This window comes from Bicyclus anynana, chromosome 4 (assembly GCF_947172395.1).
Source record: "Bicyclus anynana chromosome 4, ilBicAnyn1.1, whole genome shotgun sequence".
Taxonomy (NCBI): Eukaryota; Metazoa; Arthropoda; class Insecta; order Lepidoptera; family Nymphalidae; genus Bicyclus; species Bicyclus anynana.
The window spans coordinates 13,329,845-13,357,331 of NC_069086.1; the positions used below are offsets into that span (position 1 = coordinate 13,329,845).

The 27,487-nt window shown below is 35.5% G+C and overlaps 3 protein-coding genes across 3 annotated transcripts in view; 2 read left to right on the forward strand and 1 right to left on the reverse strand.

Moving 5' to 3' along the window:
- The window catches only part of LOC112054800 (anaphase-promoting complex subunit 15-like), a 101,136-nt gene that overhangs the window by 40,064 nt on the left and 33,585 nt on the right, over window positions 1-27,487 (forward strand). The window lies entirely within an intron of this gene.
- On the forward strand, window positions 1,494-4,665 carry LOC112054806 (zinc finger protein GLIS2). Its single transcript, XM_024094709.2, has 4 exons — window positions 1,494-1,931; window positions 2,415-2,641; window positions 3,181-3,328; window positions 3,908-4,665. The coding sequence occupies exons 1-4, from the start codon at window positions 1,809-1,811 to the stop codon at window positions 4,631-4,633; spliced, it is 1,224 nt and encodes a 407-aa protein (XP_023950477.2). The 5' UTR covers window positions 1,494-1,808; the 3' UTR covers window positions 4,634-4,665.
- On the reverse strand, window positions 4,653-26,225 carry LOC112054792 (probable nucleoporin Nup54). The gene is made up of 13 exons (XM_024094687.2): window positions 25,994-26,225; window positions 25,717-25,836; window positions 24,558-24,650; window positions 23,773-24,077; window positions 22,354-22,501; window positions 19,766-19,922; window positions 19,343-19,451; window positions 18,606-18,789; window positions 17,918-18,006; window positions 16,570-16,737; window positions 15,187-15,306; window positions 10,732-10,819; window positions 4,653-8,432 (listed from the first exon to the last, which is right to left on the reverse strand). Exons 1-13 carry the CDS (start codon window positions 26,052-26,054, stop codon window positions 8,299-8,301), a joined length of 1,776 nt encoding a protein of 591 aa, XP_023950455.2. The 5' UTR covers window positions 26,055-26,225; the 3' UTR covers window positions 4,653-8,298.

Genomic DNA, 27,487 nt, shown 5'->3' on the forward strand with positions numbered 1-27,487 from the left:
CATTCGGATTATATATAAAAAAAAATCATTATAATAATAGACTACAAGCCCTTGAACAAAAATTACCTGTGAAATGACCCAACGTGAATAACGCTTAGAAGGCTGTGCTGTGCGTACTCACCTGTACCGCTCAGAAATTACGGCATAGTGCTCAGAGTTATTTTCTGATATAGTAACAGCCTTCTAAACATTATTCACGTTGGGCCATTTCATATGTAATTTTTGTTCAAGGGCTTGTAGTCTATAATGTTTGTTGCTCGAATGATTGACCTCATTTACCCGACTGTCTCATCAAAATCAAAATATTCAAACCTAGTCATCATCCCCATTTTTTGTAGTAGTAGTAGGACATTAAGTTCAAGATACCTTAATTCAGAACTGGTAGGGTACATTTCATCTTAAATTGCATCATCACTTACCATCAGGCGAGATTGTAGTCAACAGTCAACTTTTACAGAAAATGAAAAAAATACCAAACCAAAACCTTCTTAACTGAACTAAAACCTGAGAACAATACAGCACCCACAGAATTAATAACATTTGAATTTTTTTCAATCTAATCTCAGGTTGGTATACCATTTTATTCATTCATGATTCACTATTAAAAAAATATTTTTTTATAAATTTTAATTTGCTAAAAGCCCATTACCTACTTAACTAATCTTGATTGCTAGAAATTCAAAGGAGCTGAAAATTATAATTGGATGACAAGATAATCGGGTCTTGGCTTTTCCAGATTAAAAATAACAGATAATAAATAGGTAAATCCTAATTTCTTTATGGCAATAAGGCAAATTGATAAATCATATAAATAATTGATCCAATTAATTATCTATAACCCAAGATAAAACGTGGGTAATACCCACAGAACTTATAAAATACGCTTATTCTAAATCCTACACCAAATTTTATTAGTTGTGTTTGTGTTATATGATCATAACATCTTCATTATACATCCATATTCGGCTCACTGGTGAGGCCAAGTCTACTTTCAGAATGAGAGGGGTTAGGCTAATAGTCCACCACGCTGGCCCAATGCGGATTGGGCCAGCGTGGTGGACTATGGTGGTGGAGTGGTGGACTTCACACACGCGGAGAATTAAGAAAATTCTCTGGTATGCAGATTTCTTCACCGTTTAAGACACGTGATATTTAATTTCTGAAAATACACACAACTGAAAAGTTGGAGGTGCATACCCCGGACCGGATACAAACCTACTCCAGAATCGGAGGCAGAGGTCATATCCACTGGGCTATCCCGACTGTAGTAGGTAAATCCAATACAAAATCTTACTAGCTACTTGTGTTTGTGTTACATGATGAGACCATCAATACAAAACTCAATCATATAACACAATTATAAGTAAACCAATCGAATAAGAAGAGGTCGTTTCTCATAAACACATTCATATCAGTTACCTATTGAACCGAGGCATATCGGACTGGTAAAAACTGGACTGTGGCCGCGGCAGGCGGCTTCTGATAACAGAACTACTTGGCTCTGCGTTATATTCGAACAAAACAGTTCTAATATCAAATACACTAGTTTCCACCATTTAAACAGCGTAAATCCTAGCCATTATCATCAAAATAACAAAACAAGGACGATAAGTTATTTCCGTGAACGGTAAAAACTAAAAACCATTAACTATCGGTTCGCAGGGGTTTCAGTTTCTTATCAGTACGTTGTCATAGCGAGACGTTTTATAAGTAAGCGACGCGCGCGGCAGTTATCACTACATGCATCGAGCGCGCAGTGGCCAGTGCTTTGAGAATATTTAAATCATATTTATTATTGAGTACCGACAATGTTAGTGTTTCCACAACTAATGCCAGAGATAAGGGATGGATGCAGGGTGCCCAGGTGGATGCCGGCAGAGCGCTTTGCACCATATTTTGCCAGGACTACTGTTTTGCCAATTACTAAGCAGGTGCGATTTATAAAAACTTACAACACTGTTAATTATTATTTTTAATTACCATTTTTTTTAAACTTTCTACCATTTTGGTATGAAACTAAAATCTCAATTTGAAAATGTAATGTAGGTTAATTTTAAATTGTAATTTTTTTTTATTTATCCTTTGTGCGTGGAACTAAAATACCAATTTTAAAAGCGTAATTTTAGGTTTTTGGATTGAACATAATATTTATTTATGTGTAGTAAAAAATAGAGAGAGGAGAATTTTAAAACAGTGTATATAATTAACATTAGGTAAATTAAACGTTTTTTGAAACTCATTATTCCTTGAGAATGAAACTAATATCCCAGTTTTATAAATGTTTTGGATTTCAATATTTTACCAACAACAAAAAACATAGACACACTTTATCTAGGGTGTTAGTTGTTTATTTTTGAAAGTATATAGGTCCACTACAACGTAAATAATAACAAGTATTTGTTTGTTTATGTTAGGACGAGGACGAAGACTCCAGAGGTGGGTCTTCCCCAGAACATGGTAGCGATTCTGGAGGGGAGATCGGGGAAGGAGTCTGCGGGTGGAGGGGGTGCGGGGCGAGGTTCCCCAACGTGGCACGACTGTCCGCTCACGTAGCGCGGCTACATGCTCACGCGTACAGAGATGGACTCTTCTACTGTTCTTGGAAAGACTGTTCGAGACCACAAAGAGGATTTAATGCAAGGTAATTTTAATAATATACACAAAAAATTAAAATTATATGTGTTGCGGTACTCTAGTTTATTGATGGTGGTCCAAATAATTAAATATCACAAAAAGATAACATTTGATTGTTTGTGTTATAATGTTTAGGCTCCGAAACTACTGGACATATTTTAATTTGTTTTCTCCAATTAAAAGCTATGTTAACGGCGAGTAACATAGGCTATACATTATTTTTATATTCCCACGGGAATGGGAATTACTTACGTTGGAGAATCTGCGGGGGTTTGTGTTTAAATGTGTGTGGGGCGCTTGTGTTTAAATGTTTTTATTCTTTATTAATGTAACTTTAAAATACCGTTTTAATTTACCTACCTAAATATTGCACTAACTGAACACACATTTTAATGGGGTAAATAAAACAAATTCTCTCAAATATGTAGGTACTATAAATATTCAAGTCTGTTTTGTTTATCTAAAAGGTTGATTACTCAGGTATGTTGTTGTTGATTATTGTGTTAACCGTAAAGTGTTTATAATCTATTTTCTCTTTGCCCACAGATACAAAATGTTAGTCCACGTGCGCACACACACAAACGAGCGGCCGCACACATGCAACCAATGCCAGAAGAGTTTCTCCAGAGCTGAAAACCTGAAGATACACCTTCGATCGCATTCTGGGGAAAAGCCTTATATTTGTCCTTATGAGGTAAATATTGTTTATATAAAATAATCATAGGCATTCATCAACAACATTGTCAGCTGATGGACCTCCACTACTAGACATAGACCTCTTGTAAGACCACGATCTTAAGCCACAAGCAACCAGCGTCTCCTGTAATTCCACAAAGTTCGAAGAGCCCATTGACATTGGGGTTCTCAAGGTGACCCTTTACAGCAAAGCGCTGCTAGTCCATCGCCTACTAGGTGGACCAATAGATGTTTATATCAGTATAACGTATTTCTTACGGCGGATAAAAATTAATGGTGAGGTCATCATCATCAACATGTCCTTTCCCTTACCCAAGTGGGGTCGGCAAAGTATGTCAATCTCCTCCATTCGTCTATACTCTCTTACTCGACAACTCATCATCCACTCCTTTTACACTCATGTCCTCTTCCACACACTCCAACCATCTCTTCTTTTTCCTTCCTCTCCTCTTGTCATTCTTGCAAATTCAACATTTATCTGGTAATATGACTTTCCTCCGCAATATATGTCCATACCAATTTAACCTAAGAGATGAGATCATCAACCATAATTAATTTTACATTTCCTTGTCCCCAGGGTTGCGGCAAAGCGTATTCAAACTCCAGCGACCGCTTCAAACACACGCGAACACACACCGTTGACAAGCCCTACTGCTGCAAAGTCCCTGGATGCAACAAGCGATACACAGACCCATCAAGTCTGAGAAAACATGTCAAGACTTACAAACACTTCACTAACGAGAGAGATAATATAAGGCGAATATCATCAGACGAACGTCTTTCCGACAACTTATCACCACAGAGAGATAACGTACAACCATCACCTATGTCATACAGTCCACCTCGTATACCCCTTTCATACAGTCCACCTTGTATAACCTCATCAAAATTATCCTATAACTCCATACTACAATCGGATGCAATAGGCGCACCGCTAAGCTACGTACCTGTTATGGAACAAATCAACCCATATCCAAGACTTGACCTCTACTCGATAAGAGTTCCAAATAACGAAATGTCCTATTTGGAGTATTCACAGATGTACGACCACGCATACAGAAATTATTACTCGTGCAGCTTCAACTACTCGCTTTTGAGGCCTGATGTTAACGAAAAAGCATTCGCTTATGAAGACCAAGAGAGGTTTCAAGACATAACAATGAATCAGAATTCTTCAGAATCTTCAGAATCACTTACACCTGAGGAGGGACCTTTAAACTTAATTTGTACCAAACGGCTGGACTGCCAAACTGAAGTACTGAGACACACAGACTTGCCTTTAGATTTAAGTACTAAGAGTTGATTGTTAAATAAAAGAAATATTTATTTGAAAAAGTAGTTTAATTGGAATTTACAATTTTACACCTGTTTAAACTTGTTAATGAAAAACAACATTATTTAATAATGTAATTGCAACTGAATAATATCGATCAAGTAATGCCGAAAGTCTTCGCGATAAATACCAAAGTAATTCTGTTATTCATTATGCAATTAAGAAATTCGGCAAATTAAGACTTACTTCTACTTAATATAACATTACATCATTTTCAACTAGATATCAATATTAGCCATTTAAACATTTATGAAGATACATATGAATATTGTTTGTGTAATAAATGACATAATACGTCTCATATGTAAAAGTAAGAAAATCAAAAATCAGAAGCACTAATTTTATATTATAACTTTGAATCCCATCATAGCATAGAATTCTATAACAAAACAAAAAATAATAGCTTGTATTACATCGAACGAGCAATCAATAATAATCATTTTCCAAAACAGTTTATCTCTTTATCAATAAATAAATCGTAGTTACAGTATGATAATGATAATAATACATTCTATACATATACATTCTATTGAACAAGAATACAAAAATAACATTTTTTCTTTGAATTTTCGATGCTACATATGATACTAAGATTAAGGATACTTGCTAGATAATATTGGTCTACTTGAAGTTGGCTTTACCAAGAAACATGCAATTTTTAAATTTTATTTCTATTCTATCGAACGCTCGCGACTTTGTTCCCACGAAATTCTGTTTTTTACGAATACAGAAAAAAACACCATTCCAAATTTTTTAGAAATCGGTTCAGCAGTTGTGACAGAAGAAGTATACACACACAAACTTTAAAATTTTTTTTACATATTAGTATGATACAATTATTTATTTATAAATGTATACTCATATTATAAAGAGGTAAAGTTTGTGGTGTTGTAGAGGTAATCTTTGGATCTACCGAATCGACTTTAAAAATTATATTACCACTAGAACACGCCACGTTATTTGCTAGTGACACAGGTTGTTTTATTCCCGTATTCTCACGGGAACGGGCGTCGGCTAGTTAATCATAAAACTAAAGCCCGCGGATTTTATAATTTTAATACAATTTATATTTTTTATAACATTATAAAGGGATCAGTAAATACAAATCCAGTTTTGAAATTTCTGATCCCAGGCTTTGTTTTATCTATTCACATTTTATTTCAATGATAAATAGTAATCGTTCCTAAGACAGTATGTTTTCGAATATCCCCATAATTGCAAATAAAAATAACATACTGTGTTACTGGCATACGTATAACCACTCGGCACAACCACTCGGCACTGATGCATAAACCACTTCAGCGTTTGCAAAACGAATATATTATAATGACCAAGTCAAGCTACGCTTAGACAATTGTACAGTTGACTCATATCAAAGGAGATGATCCATTTCAGGTCCACTCTTGTATTAAGATTAGATAGATAGATAAGGATTTTTTAAAAATCTAAATAAGTGAATAAATCAAACTAAATAAAAAGAAATAAATAAAATTAAAACACAAGTTTTTGAGTTATAACAAGATGGCGCTCATAAAGCAACTATGACATGACAATTGACAGCAAACGTCAAATCGACTACTGCATTGAAAACGTCATCAATCTGCCATTATTATCCATAATAGTGTTGCATTTCTCGGGAGAGAATGAATATTATTTCGAAAGAAGTAAATTCGTAGATTTGTATAATCAAAAATTTCTATCAAAAATCATGTTATATGATGTCACTAAGGGCTCCCGCACACGGGCCACAACCACAAAAAGCCGCTACCGACATATTTTCTGTAGTTTTCATACATTTTATATGGCACACGGTTGATGCCGGTTCCGCACCCCTCTCTCTCTCTTATCGTAGTAAACCTGTGAGTCAAAAAGTAGCAGCCACCGACCGCAAGTGTCGACCACCGACCAAGTAGCGCGCGCTTCAGCTATTTATGTGGCCCCTTCATGTTTCTTGTAGCGGCGTTTGTGGCTGTCACGTGAGGCCCGTGTGCGGCGACACTTAAGGTATAAACGTATAAACCTGACATGGAACATTGATAACCCGAATTGAATGCTTGTTGTAGAACATTAAGAACGCACATTTTACTTATACACAGTTATAGTTATAATCACTAGAGCCACAATGGCTTAATTTAACAATCCATGGAACATTATCCATAATTGAATGCTTGTTGTAGAACATTAAGAACGCACATTTCACTTATAGACAGTTATAGTTATAATCACTAGAGCCACAATGGCTTAATTTAACAATCCATGGAACATTATCCATAATTGAATGCTTGTTGTAGAACATTAAGAACGCACATTTCACTTATAGACAGTTATAGTTATAATCACTAGAGCCACAATGGCTTAATTTAACAATCCATGGAACATTATCCATAATTGAATGCTTGTTGTAGAACATTAAGAACGCACATTTCACTTATAGACAGTTATAGTTATAATCACTAGAGCCACAATGGCTTAATTTAACAATCCATGGAACATTATCCATAATTGAATGCTTGTTGTAGAACATTAAGAACGCACATTTCACTTATAGACAGTTATAGTTATAATCACTAGAGCCACAATGGCTTAATTTAACAATCCATGGAACATTATCCATAATTGAATGCTTGTTGTAGAACATTAAGAACGCACATTTCACTTATAGACAGTTATAGTTATAATCACTAGAGCCACAATGGCTTAATTTAACAATCCATGGAACATTATCCATAATTGAATGCTTGTTGTAGAACATTAAGAACGCACATTTCACTTATAGACAGTTATAGTTATAATCACTAGAGCCACAATGGCTTAATTTAACAATCCATGGAACATTATCCATAATTGAATGCTTGTTGTAGAACATTAAGAACGCACATTTCACTTATAGACAGTTATAGTTATAATCACTAGAGCCACAATGGCTTAATTTAACAATCCATGGAACATTATCCATAATTGAATGCTTGTTGTAGAACATTAAGAACGCACATTTCACTTATAGACAGTTATAGTTATAATCACTAGAGCCACAATGGCTTAATTTAACAATCCATGGAACATTAACCAGAATTGAATGCTTGTTGTAGAACATTAAGAACGCACATTTCACTTATAGACAGTTATAGTTATAATCACTAGAGCCACAATGGCTTAATTTAACAATCCATGGAACATTATCCATAATTGAATGCTTGTTGTAGAACATTAAGAACGCACATTTCACTTATAGACAGTTATAGTTATAATCACTAGAGCCACAATGGCTTAATTTAACAATCCATGGAACATTATCCATAATTGAATGCTTGTTGTAGAACATTAAGAACGCACATTTCACTTATAGACAGTTATAGTTATAATCACTAGAGCCACAATGGCTTAATTTAACAATCCATGGAACATTATCTATAATTGAATGCTTGTTGTAGAACATTAAGAACGCACATTTCACTTATACACAGTTATAGTTATAATCACTAGAGCCACGATGGCATGATTTAACAATCCATGGAACATTAACCAGATTTGAATGCTTGTTGTAGAGCAATAAGAAAGTACATCACTCACAGTCAAAGTCACTGGAGCCAACCGACGAACCGCGTAGAGTAATCCGCGGTATCAGTCAGGCTATGCTAAGCGCGGACGAGGCGGGACATGCCCTCCGCGATGGTGTTCAAGGCGGCGAGGTCCTTCCGCGCGGTGTCCAACAAGTGGGCCATGCCACGTTGTTGCAGCGATAGGAACTGCTTCATGTCTTCTTGGGCGCCTACAAATTCAAATTTTGAATAGAAAAAGCAAGAGTTACTTTGTCTTGTCACTGATGACCTATGGCTCGAGACTTGGTCCATAACTATGGGCTCATAAGAAGGTTCAGAGTCACAAAGCGGGCGATGGAACGAGCTATGTTAGGAGTATGTCTGCGTGATCGAATCAGAAATGATGAAATCCGCAGAAGAACCAAAGTCACCGACATAGGTCAACGAGTCGCGAAGCTGAAGTGGCAATGGGCGGGGTACGGCAGCACATAGTTCGAAGAGCCGATGGACGTTGGGGTCCCAAGGTGTTAGAATAGCGACCCCGCACTAGAAAGTGATTCAACCGACTTCAAATACAAAAAAATAAAACTAAAAAGCGAAAAGTGACGTGCTACCTGCTTAGGATTTTCAGACAGTTATTTATTGTGTTTTTAAAGTCGGTTATTTTTTTTTAATTTTGTAGTATTTTTAATCGCAAATATTCGAAATTTCTGCGATTGCTAACCTATGCTAGAAATTTGCTGCAAAATAAACACTTGAAATATCTGACACCTTAGTAATGTTTGCATTTAAAACATTTTCGCTATTTTAGCGAACTAATGTGATCGCGTACGATCGGTGAAGTTATTATTCTAACGGACCAATAGGGAGCTTTTTACTACATTCATGTTGTGTTTGTCATAATTGCATGAATCTTAATCCCTGTTCTTTATTGTTGATAAAACAATAATCCAATGTAAAAATATTTTTATTCCGTAAAATATTTTATAAGATAATAGTAGATTATGAAACGGTTGCATAATATTAGGGTAGCATAAGGGAAAAGAGGCAGCAGGACTGTAATAAAAATGCTGCCTTCGCCGATGCTATTGCGCTCGCCTAAAACAATCGGTGACGCCGACAATGACCAAGGAACCCATTATGGAGCCTACGGCAGTCGGCACTTACACAATTAGAGAAAAAAAAACTGCAAAAATTACTGCGGAATCCTTTTGTGTTTTCGATAAACTGTATGCAACATTGGTGATTGATAGGGTGATTAATGAAACTGATGGTTTAATGTAAATAATGGGACAAGCAAGCATCATTTAGGAAAGGATTGGTATGAGAAAATTAGTAGCGCAATACTGTAACGATGTATTTTGAATTCGAAACTCGCACTTGCAAGTTAAACAAAACAGATGTTTAGCTAAACACAAAAAAGCTTTTTGGAAAAGGTCTATGTCCCGAGTGGAAAGAACTGTGGTCAACATTGTCCATGTATGGGGTGATAGATAATCAGATAGTTCTCTCTTTGAGTGTTTTAGTGTTTGTGTAAGAGTAAATGAGGACGTACACTGATTGATTTCCTCCACTCGAAAGAGGTGTTCGGAAGGGAAGTGTTGCGTCACCATGACTGTTCAACCTATTCATGGATAACTTCTTGACAGATTTAAAAGAGAGTATGTACTAACAACCAAAATCAAGAAATGTAGCATACATTTCTTGATTTTGGTTGTTGGTTGGATTTTATTGGATTTGATTTTGGTTGGAGATGATTAAGCACGGGAACAAACAAAAGGGATTTATAATGCGAGTGTGAACGGAAATGTTGGCAGCGGAAAGCAAACGGACCTGGACCAAATTCAGGACATTCTCACAAGCTAGGACAACAGCACGGTAAACCGACAACCTTGTATGAAAGGTTGATGAGAATGGATGAAGCAAGGGAGATATGCAAGAATCGTAGTCCTGCCAACCCCTATGGGAATGAGGCGTGATGGTGTGTATGTATGTATAATAGGGATTATTAAAAAAGGAGTGAATTTTATGAAACATACGAAGTGAGTTTTCTAGTAGAGACACGAGTCATGTCATCGTGATATTTTTTTTATTTCTAAATTGACGTTTGGGTAGATAAAAGATTTTTATACTAAAGCCAAACGCGATGTGGATACACCTAACAATAATTTTAATTAACTTGTTGTTAACTTGTTTAAATTCATGAAAATAAAATAAAATCGATTAATAATCTTGGAACAATTAATAATTTTGAAGAAGAATTTTATAAACAAACAACAAACAATACATAATTTAAAATAAGTAAATTATGAGATGACATCTGTTTTCTACCTTCATTTATAATTTGTTTGTTGGTAAACAGTACACATTGAGTATGGCTTTAGTATACTTAATAGATCTTTCGAATGTTATTTTATAAAAAAACAATTCGTAATTTTAAATAAATCATGCGTTTTTCACGTTCATTTTAATTTCTTTGTTTATGAACATTCCACATTCCGCTTAAGTATAAATGAAAAATATTCTTACCTGCATCCAAATGGTATCGTTCATGAGACGCGCCCGAGCTTGCGCTGCGTTGAAGTCGCATGGCGCACAACAGTTCGTTCAGACGACCCTAGGAAAATTAATTAATAAATATAAAGTATATAGTCCAGGTACCGGGGAACACTTTTACAAATGATCACTATCAAGTTAATTTTCCTTGAATTGCTCATCAATTGTCATGAGACGCTCAATTTTTATATTTACGAAAATTCTTGATTAAGGTAGCTACTAGGTAATGAAAATTTCTGGGCGTAGGAACAAGATAATTTGTAGACCAATGTGGCTGTTAAGTTGTATAACTACTAATGCAACAGTAAAAAAAAACAGCTGGTAAGTAACAATTTTTATTTTTTAATTAAAACAACTCCTTGTGTCAATATCGTTATTGACACAAGGAGTTGTCAATAACGATATTGACACAAGTACTGATGACACGAGGTCATCAGAATATGTTACGAAATTGTTACTAGACAGCTGTTTTTTTACTGTTGTTGGATTGCTAAATAATAGTTAATATTTGGTATACTACTTAACAGCCACATAGTCCTACAAATTGCTTGGCACATTGTCTTTTTCATAAACTAGACGTTTTCATTACCTAGTTACCCTTTTAGCTACTAGAATCAAGAATTTTCGTTAATATAAAAGTTGAGCGTCTGATCAAAATAAAGCTACTCACGGAAAATTAAATTGATAGTTTAGATTATTTTTAACCGACTTCCAAAAAGGAGGAGGTTCTACGTTCGGCTGTATGTATGTTTTTTCAATTCTTTATTACATAACTAATAATAATGTATTAATAATATAATAATAAATAAGTTTTATTAATTAACAAAGCTCTTTTTGGCAGAGCCAAACAGCTTTACAGAGTTTCGGTTTGGAAGGACACCATTGAAATTATAAAGACTTAGACTAAGAATATAAATATAAGTAAGAATTATAACGACTTAGAGTAAACTTGTTCATCTCATAAATTAGGTAATAGCAAATTATCTATGATTGTATCGACGTATAATATCAGTGAAACAGTCAAGGGTCAACTTGTAGTTAATAATAACAAGAAACAGTCTTAAACAGAGAGTCTAAAAACCAGCTGGGCTGGCTCACTAACTTTAGTGGATATACACGAATACCAGCTATAGTTAGTAATTCTTAGGACATCATTATGATTTCCGATTCATATATTATTATTTATTGCCAACTGATCAATACTAACCAGTGTGTTTGACATTGTGAACAATGGGCTTTACGAAATACGAAAAATGGCGTTGATATCGATTTGATGTTAATTATATTAGACGGCTAATCGATCAAAAATGAATCGACCTGTGGAGTGTGGTGAGTCTATCAATTGCCAATTCATTAGGGATGATGACAGTTTTTTAAATTGTATAGTATAAATTAAGAGTATACTAATAGTAAAGCAATTTTGTAAAAGGAACAGGGTATTTGCGATCATTACTTTCGGAGCTACAGGGATTTAAAGAGTCAGATTTGCGGCGCTGCCGTGGATCCCTGAAAAACGCCCCATACAAAATGGCACGAACTAATGACGTCGTAGGCAATGTAATAATCGTTAGATTTGTATGTGCGTTCAAACAAAATTACTAATGTCTTTGTTGTTTGTGCGTTTATGTTTATAGTTTATTTATTAAAAAATGACACATTTAATGTAAGGAAGCTAAAACTGTATGAATTTTCATCTAATTAGGATAAAATATTTTTAATAGATTTTGAAATTTTATAATCTCATTTATTTTGCAAATATCCAGACAATCTTTGCTTTTTATGTATAAATTAGCTAACACTGACCCAATTTACCCGAATGTATCATAAAAATCAATATATTCAATCCTAGTCATCACCCCCATTCTTTAAGTATAAAATACTACTCCAATATATTGAGATCTCGATCAGTCTGCAATGCGTCAAAGTCATGAAGCTTGAGAAAAAATGCTAATACTTATTAAAAAGAGGAAACGCGCCACAAAAGTAAACACTCAGCCCACAATCATTAGACATACAAAACGTAATATCAGCAATAAAGTTTCGTAAATGTATCAAGTCTCGAGGATTTACATTTGCGTGACGTGCGCCTAACCAGCCGGTTCCAACCAGACACGTAGATAAGTGACTTGGCGATTGCTACACGGCCCCAAAACAATCTTCAACTGATTATTGTTATTGATAATATGCAGGTATACAGCTTACATAAGCACTTGAGGTCCTGTAGCCAAGTGACGCGTCGGTTCTCTTTCTACAAACGCTTCAATCAAATTGTCGATCAGATCTGTCATTGCCATACATTTTGTTAGTTTTCAAAGCGTTAGCGTTTGGAGAAAGACAATCGACGTGCCACATGGCAACAGGCCAAGGTCATTTTACTGCGTACAACTTATTTCGCTTCTGTAAACGGAGATATTGTTGGTAGTATATATGTAGTCTAGGAGACGCAGAATTTTTGACTTGCAGAACTAACGTGCAAGCAAAGAGACGTTTCGCGACAAAAGAGAGATGTTAATGTCGCCTTTTCAATTGTGTTTAGTAAAGGATCCCCAAAAAAAACGACCTTCCGGGGTCGCTTATTTAATGAAACATATTTTATATTGAATTTAATATGTCAACAATTGTATTGCATATGGGTTGCCTAACAAATTTCAGACCAGGATATGATTAATTAATAATTGAAAAAAAAAATTTAAGTATTTCACCAATTATTAAGCAAATTCCATACCAATCGAGAGTATGAAGCCCATAGTATATGCAAACGTTAGGTTGCCTATTCTTTTAGTTAAAAATTTAATAATTTTTCATTGTTTTGGCCGCAATTTAACTAGGCAACCTATGTGCAATGAGTCAATGTAAATATTATATATGATTTATTTCTAATCACAATTAAACAACAGATTAGGGTATATATTTCTTCTTAACGAAACTTAGACCACAGGCAACATTTTAATCTCGTGCATAAAATTTTATTATTTTGGCATGACTAATTTTAATTGAATATATCAAAGTCATTGTCGACAACAAAATAGCGAATTCACTTGCAAGTTGTAAAGATAAATCCTATTAAAGCCAATTGTCAGAACGTTATCTTTATTATCTGTCAATTATTGATAAGACACCGTGGGTTTGATTAAAGACATTGTAACAACCATATATTAATTAGTGAAATGTCAAATCACTAATTACCTAATGACAATAATTAATGGACTTAATAAATTCGAATTCTATCTGTACATAAATAATCACTCACCCTTACTGACTGATTCATCGATGGTGAGTCAAAACTATGAAGTCTACAATGTTTAGATTTGGAAAAGGTTTAGAAATAGACCAACCAAAACCACAAAGGTTTTAGAAATTTTAAGCTCAACTTTATGGGAGTTACCCGGAAGGAAGGGAGGGGATTTTGTATAAAAGCATTTATTACAACTACTGATCATATCTAGATAATGTTATTGTCAAGGCTTTTTTGATTAATTTTCAATTTAATGAAGTATACGGGGTATAAATCTTTGCATGAGATTTTCGGCTTTTCCATTGTAGGTACTCCTGATTTAGGATTTTGAGTCAGATTTTAAAGGTTTTAAATTGGGAGTTCATCGGGTTCTTTAATACACAATTTCGCATGGTAATGGTATTTTGTAGTATATAGTCTATTTTATACTACAAAAATCGAACAAAAACAATGAAGTTATTCAATTATCCAAGGAAACCGAGTTTCTAAAATAGCTATTTAAAAAAAAAGTTGTATAAATAAAAACATTTGCAACTAGCCATAAATAAAACAGGTGTCTAATATTATCAGTCATTTACGTATATTGTATACATCCCCAACAGTGTACTTATGTATACCGTCTGGAGATAAGGGCTGATATTATCACGATAACGAGCACCACGCGATCGACGAGTGACCAAGTACATGTTGCGTCTCAAGGCCACACTGACTGTGCAGGTTTATGATATCAATAATAATAAAAGTCTACAAATTAAACTGGAGACCTTCTATCCCTGCAATTACTCGCTAATTTTAACTGCAACAACCCCATGTTTTCCCAACATTTCCCTTCATTGCTCTGCTCCTATTGATCGTAGCGTGATGAAAAGTATACTATAACCTGCCCAGGAGTATGAAGAATAATTGTACCAAGTTTCGTTAAAATCCGTCGAGTAGTTTTTGTTTCTATAAAGAACATACAGACAGACAGACAGACAGACAGACAGACAGACAGACAGACAGACAGACAGACAGACAGACAAAAATTTAACTGATTGCATTTTTGGCATCAGTATCGATCACTAATCACCCCCTTATAGTTATTTTGGAAATATATTTCATGTACAGAATTGACCTCTCTACAGATTTATTATAAGTATAGAAGATATAGATTTTGTTCCTGGGCCCAAGGACCAATAACATTTAGCACTCACGTTGTAAAGTGGAGGCGCCGCAAGCTGCGACGCCAGCTCTTGCAGCCGAGCGCGCGCGGCCTCCTCCTCGGGACACAGCGCTATGCCCACCAGCCCCACCACCTCCTGGCGGGCGATCACCTGACAAACATTACATTATATGTTAGACTCATCATCATCATCATTGTCAGCCGATGGACGTCCACTGCTGGACATAGGCCTCTTGCATGGACTTCCAAACAAAACAAAAGTCATTTCATAAATTAAAGTCATATAACAAAAATAATAAAATAAAATTAAACCAAAGTAATACATATTCAAACATTAAGTATACATTTACATTTTATTGATATAAAATAATTTGTCATTAAGGAACTCTGCTACTGTGTAATATCCTTTATCTCCCTTTTAAACTCTCTGGAATATGATTGTATATGCGTATGGCCATACAATATGTGTTATTTTAAAATATATTTACTCTCTGCCTTGGCACTACAAGTTTGTTTTTGTATCTGTTAGAACGTGCCATAATGTCTTCCATATTAAACAAATTATTTCTATGTTTATGGACAAAGACAGAGAGCTCCAGAAGGCATGGCAAAAGAAGAATCTTCTCAGTATTAAACAATGGTTTACATGACTGTAGAGGATCTGCTCCACATATACACCGTATACATTTTTTCTGGATTCTAAAGACTTTTATGAAATCAATTTGTTTTTGCCGAATTGCCCCATAAGATAAGTCCGTAGCGTAATGCCTTCATCACACGTACCGAGCAAACGGGCGAGAGAGTAATATGTTCCTCGGCCGAGACAGTGATGTAAGCGAGTAGTTGTTCACACGTGTTTTGAAATTAGCACAGACAGTTCAGATAAATTGAGACTACAATTCGATTATGATGAACCGCAAAACGATTATTACTCTTTCCACTATTAGTAAAACGTCGGATTTAGTTTATATTGTAGTTTATTTTATATAGTTTATATAACTGTATAAATTTACTAGTTGTTTCGACATGACATCCCATTTGTTACTAACAGACATGGTATATTTTATTTTATTTGGAATTGTTTTAAACGAAAATTATCATAGGAAAAGGCGCATGCGGCGACGTGACGATAATCATGTGGCCGTCGGCGTCGGCCAAGTGGCGAGACAATGCATGTTCAGACCTGGCGAGTGAGCGAGCGAGACAGTGCGGGGACGCGGGAGGGTGGACACTCGGCCTAGTACATAGAACGGGAGCCGAGCTACTGTCTCGGCGCTTCGTTCGGCCGAGTGCTCGGCCGAGCACTTGTCGATATGTTTATACGTACCGAGTACTCGGCCGAGGGCACTGCTTCGCCCGTTTGTTCGGTACGTGTGATCAAGGCATTAGAGAGAATACAATACGAGCAGCTCACCTGCAGCAGCGAGTGTTTGAGCGTGTGCAAAGACGCGTTAAGGCGCGCGAGCGTGGCGGCGGCGGCGGCGCGGCGCGTGCGCAGCTCCGCGAGCGTGTCGGCGGCGCGCTTCAGCCAGCTCGCTTGCAGCGCCGCTTCCTCCGTTTGACAGCGCGCTCGGAACTTTATCTACAACAGCGTTGCATCTACAACTCTGCACAATGCACATCAATTGGTGCAGGACCTCAGACCAGTTATAGAAGGACCTGTATCGCATTCATAGTCACGAACAAAATTGTCGGTCATTTTCTGAAGGAAACGAGCTTAGATTTGGTATATATCTTATACTAAACTAGAAGTTTTTGCCCGTTTTTTACACAATTCAATTACACAAAAAGGTATTTTTACGGAGCTCTTTAACCGACGAACACGATTACAACTATTTAACATCGATACTATAGAGACAGTTTTTATAATCGCATTAAATCGTCGATTTTGACATAAAAGTAACGTTTAGCGAGGCAGGTCCTATACAATAATTGGTCAGAGCGGCAAAAATTAAGTGCAGCAAAATAGGGATGATGACAGTTTTATACATTGTTTATAAATTAGGAGTATATTAATAGTAAAGCGCTTTTGTAAAAGTAACAGGGTATCTGCGATCATTACTTTCGTAACTACAGGGATTTAACGGGTCAGATTTGCGGCTCTGCCGCGGATTCCTGAAAACCCCCCGTACAAAATGGAACGATTTAATGACGTCGTAGGTGCATAATGATCGTAAGATTACTAATATGTTTGTTATTTGTGCGTTTATATTTATAGTTCATATATTGCAAAATGTCACATTTAATGTGAGGAAGCTAAAACTATATGAATTTTCATCTAATAATGATAAAAGATTTTTAATAGATTTTGAAATTCTAAAATCTTATTTATTTTGCAAATATCCAAACAATCTTTGCTTTCTATGTATAAATTAGTTAACATTGGCCTTTGATTCTTCTGCCCGATCAGCAAAACATCAATCAAGCAATCGAATATTCTTTGTAACAAGTCTGAGAGATGTAGCTTGTTAAGATTAAAAAAAAATGTGTTTGTTATTCTGTGTAAATATTACATGTGCATGTATTGCGAATTTCCGAAGGCAAAGTGGTATACAATTTTGGTATCCTCTAAATGTTATTGTGAAACATAAAGTGCACAATGTCTATTTAATAGACAATAAATATTGGACAGTTTGTAGTTCTTAGTTGATATCGGAAGAGAACTGTTTATTTCCTCTTTATTTTATATATTCTAAATTTTTTATAGTCAGGTTTTCATTTTTGAACCTAATACTTTATCTTAAAATATACAAGGTACATACCTCAGTGAATCCAATGATAGGTACTGGGATGTAATTGTCAGGGTCAGGGTTGTCAGCCTGAGCTTGTTTCCAGAGCCTCATGTCCATACCTATTTGGACAATAAAAAAAAATATGACATTATATTTTCATTACATTGTTTATCACATACAATCATACATAAATAAAACCCAACTTTATACATAGCAAAAAATGTTTTGAAACGGTAAATGGAGCATCACTCTCCAAAATAAGTTTGTACATATTGTTCAAACTTTGCGGAAAAGATAATTAGAGCATTAATGAGGTACATAATACGAGGTATTCTTAGCAGACTCAAAAGTGATTACAAAAATAAGAAAACTAATGTCGAACAAAGGTGAAAGGCGAAAATGATTCACAAAATTTGTCAGGACAACTTAATTAACAAATCAAACTGTAACCAAAATAAGATCCTAGAATGGCAGAGAATGACCTTGAGTGAAGTCACGCAATTGTGAACGATGTGTGTAGGGTTAAAGGCGCCTTTGACAGATATCTAACACCGCCCTTTTCCACTGAAGTCACTCTCCCCGCCTATCCCAAGTAACCCATAAAGAATTACACAACAAGAGATGTGGACGGCTCGAACGCCACGAGCACACTGAAGCCGCCCGTACCGCAAGTCGTTGCAACGCGGCGATAACAGTATAAATATTAACTTTCACTCACCGGGTGGTGGAGTCTGCAGGTATTGCTCCAACATCTGCGGCGCGGGGCGCGTGACCGGGGTGACGCTGGAGCAGCCCGCGTTGTTCAACGCGGTGCGCGCCGCCCCAGCGTTCAGGAACGCACCTAGCTCCGACGCGCTTATGTGGACATTGTTGGCCGCTTTGTCTGTCACATATATCACCACCTGCAATACCATGTATTTAGTTTGTAAAAAAATTTAACAAACACACTATCACTCCTATAATTTTTGAAAGTTCCCCTCGATTTCTTCAAGATCCCATCATCAGATTCTGACATCATGGGACCACATGGGAAATATACTCTTTTAAACAAAAATAAAAAGGAATTTTTCAAATCGGTTCAGGCGTCTTTGGTGGTGTACACCATCAACCAATAAATACCAATCAACTATAGAACCTCCTCCATTTTGAAGTCAGTGAATTTTTGTATGAAAATTTATTATTGTTTGTTTGTTTGTTGAATGATTGTTAATGTGAATAATACAGATTTATTCTTAAAAATGTAGTTCTCATTCAATTGACGTGCAAGCTTTATAAATTTTATCGTTACAGGTGTTTATATTGTATGGAAGATTTTAATAAGATTTACTGTATCAATAAAATATATGAAAGTTTTTACTCATAAATTATTTATATTTATATTGAAGTTCTACCAAGAGGTGAATAAAAGATAAATTGAAAGTCATCATTATAAAGTAAATTAAAACTATAACTCACCAGACTTTTAGATTCAGATACACCCTTTATGGAGTCTATATTGACAACCAAGTTTGGTTTGTTCCCCAATAGGCCAGATAGTGAAACTGTAAGGGATTGTTGATTTGTCCTAAAAAAAACATTACAATAAAAATTCTTTATTCAACAAGTTAGTGTTTGACTACAATAACTTCTGACATTAAGTGATGAAAATATTAACAGTTACCTGTATGCCTAGCATACGACCATCAACATATTGTTGTCAACGAGAAGTTTCATCATGTCATTTGGTCTCATGCAAGACCTGGAGATTGAGATGTTTATGGGGTAACAGTAACTTGTTGGTTCATCGGAAAATTTGTGTGGAGACAGGTCATGAGGTACCTCAGGTACATCATCAGGATCATGAAGATTTAAATACTCTTACTTAGAAAGTTTACTTACTTGATTTCCTGTTCTGGTTTATTAAACTGCAAGGCCACGTGTCCGTCTTTATCCTCTTTGCCTCCTAATCGCGAGTATCCAACAGCCTTGAAGCGACAAAGTGGATTCTGTTCATTGAGCTCTAAAGGTGGGGCATTACGACTGTAGAATGCCTGACCTGTAAACATTTTTTAGTTATATCATCATAATAACTGCAAATCTGCATTGGAGCAGCTTGCTTTTAAGGGTTGTGTTTTTCGCGCGTATCTTGTATGTATGTTTTAAATATTTTTTATTACCATCTACCTTTATATCTTCCAAACCGCTAAACGGATTTACATAATTTAGATTCGTCTTAACAATTCAAGTTTTCTTAGATAGGTGATGTTGAAAAAACCAACACGACGACTGTGAGACGCTATATACGCTAATAACTGAAAATCTGCATTGGAGCAGCTTGCTTTTAAGGGTTGTGTTTTTCACGCGTATCTTGTATGTATGTTTTAAATATTCTTTATTACCATCTACCTTCATATCTTCCAAACCGCTAAACGGATTTACATAATTTAGATTCGTCTTAACAATTCAAGTTTTCTTAGATAGGTGATGTTGAAAAAACCAACACGACGACTGTGAGACGCTATAGACTAGTAGTGATTTTTTTTTTAATATTGCGATATGGGTATCAAATTTAAGGGCTTATCAAGGGGATTTTAAAAGGTCATATCATGGCCATATTAAAAAAGTCTATAATTAGAAAAAAATTTTAATAAAAAAAATACAACCGACTTCAAAACCTAAAAACGTACCCACTAAACTAAAAAGTGAAAAATAACATCATAATATGTTACCTGCTGATCTGTATGAAGGCGGTGCTAAGCCGGTGATGTATTAATTCAAGCCATGTGAGAATATCATATAGATTTAGATTTTGCTGACAGTGTTGTTTCATGTGGTCCTGTCAATGGCTTAAATTAAGACAACACCGGCTAAGCACCGCCTTCATACTGATCAGCAGGTAGAACATATTATGATGTTATTTTTCACTTTTTAGTTTAGTGGGTACGTTTTTAGGTTTTGAAGTCGGTTGTATTTTTTTTATTAAAATTTTTATTATTTTTCCATTTTTAGTGTAAAATTTCATCTCAAACGAATACATCAGACCCCTAATGACAGTCACAACTCATCTAGGTAGAAAGTTCTCAGCAATACGAATTAATCAAGGCTAAACACAAGGTAGATACTGTAAACTGTTAAGGAGTTCCCTTAATTGTCCTTGGTCTTCATCACCAAACCCCTACATCACAGTCACAACCTATCTATGTGGAAAGTTCTCATTAATACAAATTAATCAAGCCCAAACACAAGGTAACTGCTGTAAATCGTCGAGGAGTTCCCTCGTCTGATTTATGGCTCCATCATCAGATCGATTTTAAACCTTCATGAAATTGTAGTGCTTAAAAGTACTAAATGGAACAGTATAGGAACACACTAGACACCCATATAATTTTCGAAAGTTCCCCCTCAATTTCTCCAGGATTCCATCATCAGATCTGGACATGATGGCAATGGGATCAAATGGGGACTATACAGTTTCAAACAAAAAAAGAATTTTTGAAATCGGTCCAGGCGTCTTTGAGTAATCGGTGTACATACATAAAAAAAAAAAAAAAAAAAAATACCGACCGAATTGAGAACCTCCTCCTTTTTGAAGTCGGTTAAAAAGGTTATTTTTTAATCGCTATACAAAATACGCGAGGCTAACTAGGTGCAAGCAGTTTAGGCAATCAGGTTTTTTTTATTTTTTTAATTATCGACTTGTTACTATAGATGAGGACCTCATATAGGAAAGAGGCTTGGGCCTGTAGTAAGCCATAAAGGCTGATGATAAAATCTTACTGTTCTCCTATCAGAGCAGGCCAAGGTGCTGTGAAGTTTGTTATTTAACGTAGAATAACTAGATTAATTTTGGCTATACCTATGTTTAATTGTGAATTGTAGTAATGTATTTAGTTAGTTATATATATATAGTTAATGGAATTACTATGAATGGAGTCTATAGCGTCCCACAATTGTTGTGTTGGTTTTATTCAACTTCGCCATCTAAGAACACTTGGGTTATTAAGACGAATCAAAATTTCTATGTTATAACTCTTTGATAAAGCTCCTCAAAAAAGATTTAAAACAAAAGTGGTGTAGACGTGCAACAGCCAGTCACATGTATGCAGAACTGGCCCAGAAGGAAAAAGTAACCAATTTTGATGAATTTTGGTAACACCAAACGTGACCTTGGCCAAGAACATAGGCCGCTACTTCAATGTTTTAAATAATTGTGAAGTATTCCAAGAACAGCCCCATTGTTCTTATGTGATATCGGATCATCTGCATTAGAGCAGCATGATTGGTGTATGCTCCGGATCCCCTCTCCCTTAAGGGAGGCCTGGCCTTATAGCAAGCTGTTACATTAGGCTGATAATGATGATAATGATGATGATGACTCCAAGATTGTTTCAAATCTTTTGAATTCACAGTTCACAGTAGTTGCACACACAAATGATCTGAAAAGGGTTCCGTTACAGTAATCACAAAAGTGGTGTAAGAAATCATACCAGTTCCCCACTGCGCTTGCAACAGGTTCCACTTGGCGAGCACTTGGTCCCTCTCGTCACCAAACACGCAACAGTTGAACACGGACGCTATCAACGCCTCGTGCGCGTTCGTCGGCCCTTGCGGTTGTTGTTGCTGCTGTTGTTGTTGCTATAATAAATACAACATAATTACAAAACTGGACAAGTGCGAATTGAACTCGAGGGTTCTGAACAATGTTGATTTTATTTTAATAATTTTTTTAATTCCAAACATACATTTTTAAAGGTCTTGATAAGTCAAGACTTTTCATTTAATGTATCACACAATGAAGTTTGTGAAAGTTTTTTTTTTTCAACTTTCCATATTACCTCCCATAAGTGCCCCCCATATTCAAATTTTATCTATTCACGATACATCCCTGTATTTGGGTCACAAGAATTGATATGTGTACCAAATTTCAACTGGATTGGTCCACTACATTCGGAGAAAAACAGACAGACATTAAAATGGCTGGTGGGAGTTACCCCCCTACTGACAAAGCAATTTAGGGTTCCGGTACGATGTCGTGTAGAAACTGAAAGGGGTGTGGATTTTCATCCTCCTCCTAACAAGGTGGCCCGCTTCCATCTTAGATTACAACAACACTTGCCATCAGGGCTAACTTGTAAAGAATTTAAAAAAAATGTGCGCGATATTGCAAGGGTTCCGTTTTTGTACTACATACAAACCCTAAAAATCCATCAAACACTTGTGGATGTTTGATAGACATTATGGTTATAGTTGCTATAATAAATACAACACAGTTACAAAAATATAATTAGTCTTTAAAAGCAGGATGGTGAAACCCATGCAGCATGGTGAAACCAATAAAAAACACAAATGTCACGCGTCTCCTTAACATCCACCTATACAAACTTTTTTCATAATTTGTATATCAAAATTTAACACTAACAACAATTACGTAAATTAATATAATAATCAATAATTACCAATAAAAAAATACTCCATCTTTTTGATTTAGTTTTTAACCGACTTCCAAAAAGGAGGAGGTTCTATGTTCGGCTGTATGTATGTTTTTTTTTGTGAACAGTTTTTAAAATATTTAAAAACATAAAACGCCATTTTTCTTGAATAATATTGAAAGGTACTAATGCGACGCTTTGTGTCATACTGACTCGAGAATGTATTCGTTTTTGAATTTTATATTAGGAGCGGCTACGACACTGTTGTGTTCCGTACGCTCTATCTGCCTATTATTGATTAATCTGTGGTTATGAGCATGAAGATTATGGGACCTCCATAGGATACCTACATTGTAGGGTACATTCACACCCCATGAAATGACAATTACTAATGATATCATCAAGCCAGGTGTATTACTTAGTGTTAATGAAATAACTTATTATGAAATAGAATTTCATGACTAGAACATAAATAACCTGCGGTTGCTGCCCAAAAGTGCTAAGTCCAGTGCCAAGTCCAGTGCCAAACCCTCCAAAACCAGTTGTAGCTGGTTTCCCAAATGTGGATCCAAAACCAGTGCCAGTGCCAAAAGTGCCTCCGCCTAGCGTATTAGTGCCAAATGCTGGTGCTGCAGTGCCAAATGCTGGTGCGGCAGTGCCAAATGCTGGTGCTGCAGTGCCAAATGCTGGTGCAGCAGTACCAAACGTTGAGGTACCAGCTCCAAACGCTGTGCCTGTACCAGTTCCAAAGGTGTTGGTTCCAAATGCCCCTGTGCCAAATCCTGCAACATTAATATCTTTTATTAAACAGTGTATATTGTGTTTATAACAAAAAAGGTTTTCATAGCATAATTTAGCTGTCATGAGCATACATATCATACAATATCTTATAAGATACACTGTTTAATGGTAATACACATAAATAAGTTACTTGAACATAGTTAAATTATAATGACATTAATATATTTTAGGACTTAAAAATACTAAGAAATGCATTAATAATATATTCCAAAAATGAAAAGGTTCTGTTTCAACTGAAACATTTCTTTCATGCAATGGAATAAATGAATGAATTTTATGCAAAAAACATAACATTTAAACAAAATTGCTAAAAAATAAAAGACAGAAAACAAAATAGAAGATGATGTGTGTACCAAAATGGCTAATGCTGAACATTTGCTACACCTGCTGTGTATCCACCAGTATATCAAAAGTGGGTCTTTTATAAAGCTTTTATATGTTCCTTGTAATAATATAAATACCTGAAGCTGGTTTTGCAGCAGCGGCTCCAAACCCTGTCCCACTGAAAATAGATGGTGCAGTGGTTGTTGCGGTGCCAAGCCCACCGAAAGGAGCTGGAAATTGAAAATATCAGGTTAAAACACTGAAATTTATTTTTTATTGAATTTTATTTATCTCCTTTGCCATTGGTTTTTGCTGAAACAGTACATTTAAGCCTGTCACCACACTGTTTACGATTTGTAAAGTTATTGATTGATGGAAAAAAATATAGCGACTAAAAAGCATGACTTTTTAAAATTTAATCTATATCTATACTAATATTAAGTTTGCAGTTGTAGGGGGTAATCTCTGTATCTACTGAAAAAAAATCGAGACTTCATTTACCACTAGAAAACCACATTATTGTTGTTTTCAAATGTCATAGGCTATATTTTGTCCCCGTATTCACACTGGTATGGTAACTAGGCAGGTGAAACTGCAGGGCGTCAGCTAGTTTTCAATTAATCAAGCACCTGGCACATCAGTATGTATGCCTTTATCAGAGCAACAAATTACAGTACATATAAAAGAAATGTCTAACAATCCTTTGCCGTTGACCTGAAGCACAAATGTGCCCTCACCAGTATTAATTATGCTTGCTCATAAGATTAATTATCATTAAAAGCCTATTTTGACCACCCATTACAAGTCCAGGCCTCCCTTAGACCCACCATGCTTCTCTTATGCTGGTTGGTGGGCTCAAGGTGATAATTCTTTATTTTGTAACAGTGACAATTCAATTTTGGTGATTAGACTAGGACCAACAGCTTAACATGTCTGAGGCACAAGTAGATAATACCACAAACATCCCAACTCTTTATGAGATTCAAGCAAAAAATTTAGACCAACACAGCGTAGATGCTTGGTGGCAGGAATTAGAATGACAGTTACAGATACTTTACAAAGACTTTTCTTTAACAAAGCTTGTCCATTTTATCTATACCAATAAATAGGTAAAGTTTGAGTGGTTTTGAAGTGGGTAATCTTTGAATCAATTAAATGGGTTTTGAAAATTCTTTTACCACTAGAAAGTTACGTTATTTGTGAGTGTAATAGGCTATATTTTATCCCCGTATTGTCACGAAAACGGGAACGGTAAAGCTGCAGGGCGTCGGCTAGTAATGCATAAAATATAATAACCTGCACTAGATGTTGGCGCACCAAATGCCCCAAATCCCGCAGACGACGTAGTTGTCCCAAAACCACCAAACCCCGCTGTACTAGTAGTGGCTGTGTTCGTACTACCAAATGAAAATGTAGCTGCAATGAGATATAACCTCACTTTTATTAATATGAAACATAATGTAATTGTATTCACAAAATATGTACAGTGTGCAACGAATGTATTCCTTGATTATTATATTATTATCTATAAAATGCGTTAAAATTACTAAATAATGTATTTGTTGATATTTACGTTTAGCGGCTGTACCGAAACCAGTAGTTTGCGTTGTAGCAGATCCAAATGAAAACGACATCTTAAATTAAATTTTGTTAAAGGATTTTTTAATTAGTACACAGTTTTTGTAATTATATGGCTTCATACAATATTAATTATAGAAAATTGAAACTTTTATTTGTTTATTTTTTGGATTTATTTGGTATTTGGCACTGGCAGTTGGCCTCATCCTATCATTAATCTATGATTTGATTTTAATCTATGATATCTATGGCTTGACCACAGAATATGGTTGGCCTCTTAGACCATTAATAACTGGACGCGGTTCGCACCCAAATTCACCAACAAAAAAAGTCTGTAACTTTTTGAGGGGGACGAGGTAAACTCACACATCGAAAACATTTAACACCATTAAGTATTTTGTGTCCATACACTACACACAACTATAAATTTGACTCGCAATACACACACGCGTAATTTTTACACACACTAACAAACACATTGTGCACAGTAAAAATACATACAAGCAGTATACTCGGCCGTATTTTTGAAATAAATACTTACAGCGCGCGGTACGTAAACATGTGATAGAACTGCCCGCCTCCAGCATTTTAATTACATTTGCCAACTTTGTATTTACATTTAGTTTTGTGATTGTAAATATACTTTTTTTATGTAAACAAATAAAATATTGCGTAAATTGTAGTAAAATAGGAAGTGATCAATAAAATGCGTGTTGTTTTTTGATTGGTAGATTTAAATAAGGCTGATACTATTCAATGACCTTGAAGGATAGGTCGTATTCATATGTTTATTTTGGTGATGCCATCTAGGTATTACCTCCACACTACGTGACCAAATATTAAAAAACCGGTCAAGTGCGTGTCGGGCCACGCGCAGTGTAGGGTTCCGTAGATTATGTTAGGCCTTTAATCCCTTATGTTGTTAGTGTATCTGTTTTAAGTTTAGTATGTTAGTGGGTTAGTCTTATTTCTAATTAATAAAATCTATTTAACTAGTAAGTTGAAATTGAAATTGAGGGCATGACATATTTACTGTGACATTGCTTAGACTATCCACAGATTAAATACATAGAATATGTTATGAATATCGATGTTTGGCTGTTTCGTCAAAAGAATCGATTCTTTTTATAAATTGTTTTTAATAAAAAGGAGATCATTCATTTTGGGCCCTTTTTAAAAGTGCCGGCCAACGAAAAAAAATGGCACAAATCGTTAGAACTAACTATTTGGAGTAATAGCTCATGAAAGTTGTAGGACGGCTCTGAACCAAGTTATACAGGTTCTAAGATTCGTTATTTCCATACATTTTGTCGATTTTCAAAAGTGCCCGCCAAGAAAAAAAACTGGTACGTATCATTAGAACTACCCATTTGGAACAATAGTTGGTATTGCACATATGTTGTAGGAGTGCTCTGAACCAAGTTATACAGGTTCGATGACTCGTCACTTCTATACATTTTACTGAGGTTTGTAAGTGCCCACCAACAAA

Coding starts and splice junctions, on each gene's coding strand:
- LOC112054806 (XM_024094709.2), top strand. CDS start 1,809: ATGTTAGTGTTTCCACAACTAATGCCAGAGATAAGGGATGGATGCAGG. Junction 1,932..2,414: donor TTTTGCCAATTACTAAGCAG/GTGCGATTTATA, acceptor TGTTTATGTTAG/GACGAGGACGAAGACTCCAG. Junction 2,642..3,180: donor CAAAGAGGATTTAATGCAAG/GTAATTTTAATA, acceptor CTTTGCCCACAG/ATACAAAATGTTAGTCCACG.
- LOC112054792 (XM_024094687.2), bottom strand. CDS start 26,054: ATGTCGTTTTCATTTGGATCTGCTACAACGCAAACTACTGGTTTCGGT. Junction 18,790..19,342: donor TATCTGAATCTAAAAGTCTG/GTGAGTTATAGT, acceptor ATGGTATTGCAG/GTGGTGATATATGTGACAGA. Junction 10,820..15,186: donor CGGCGCCTCCACTTTACAAC/GTGAGTGCTAAA, acceptor TAATTTTCCTAG/GGTCGTCTGAACGAACTGTT.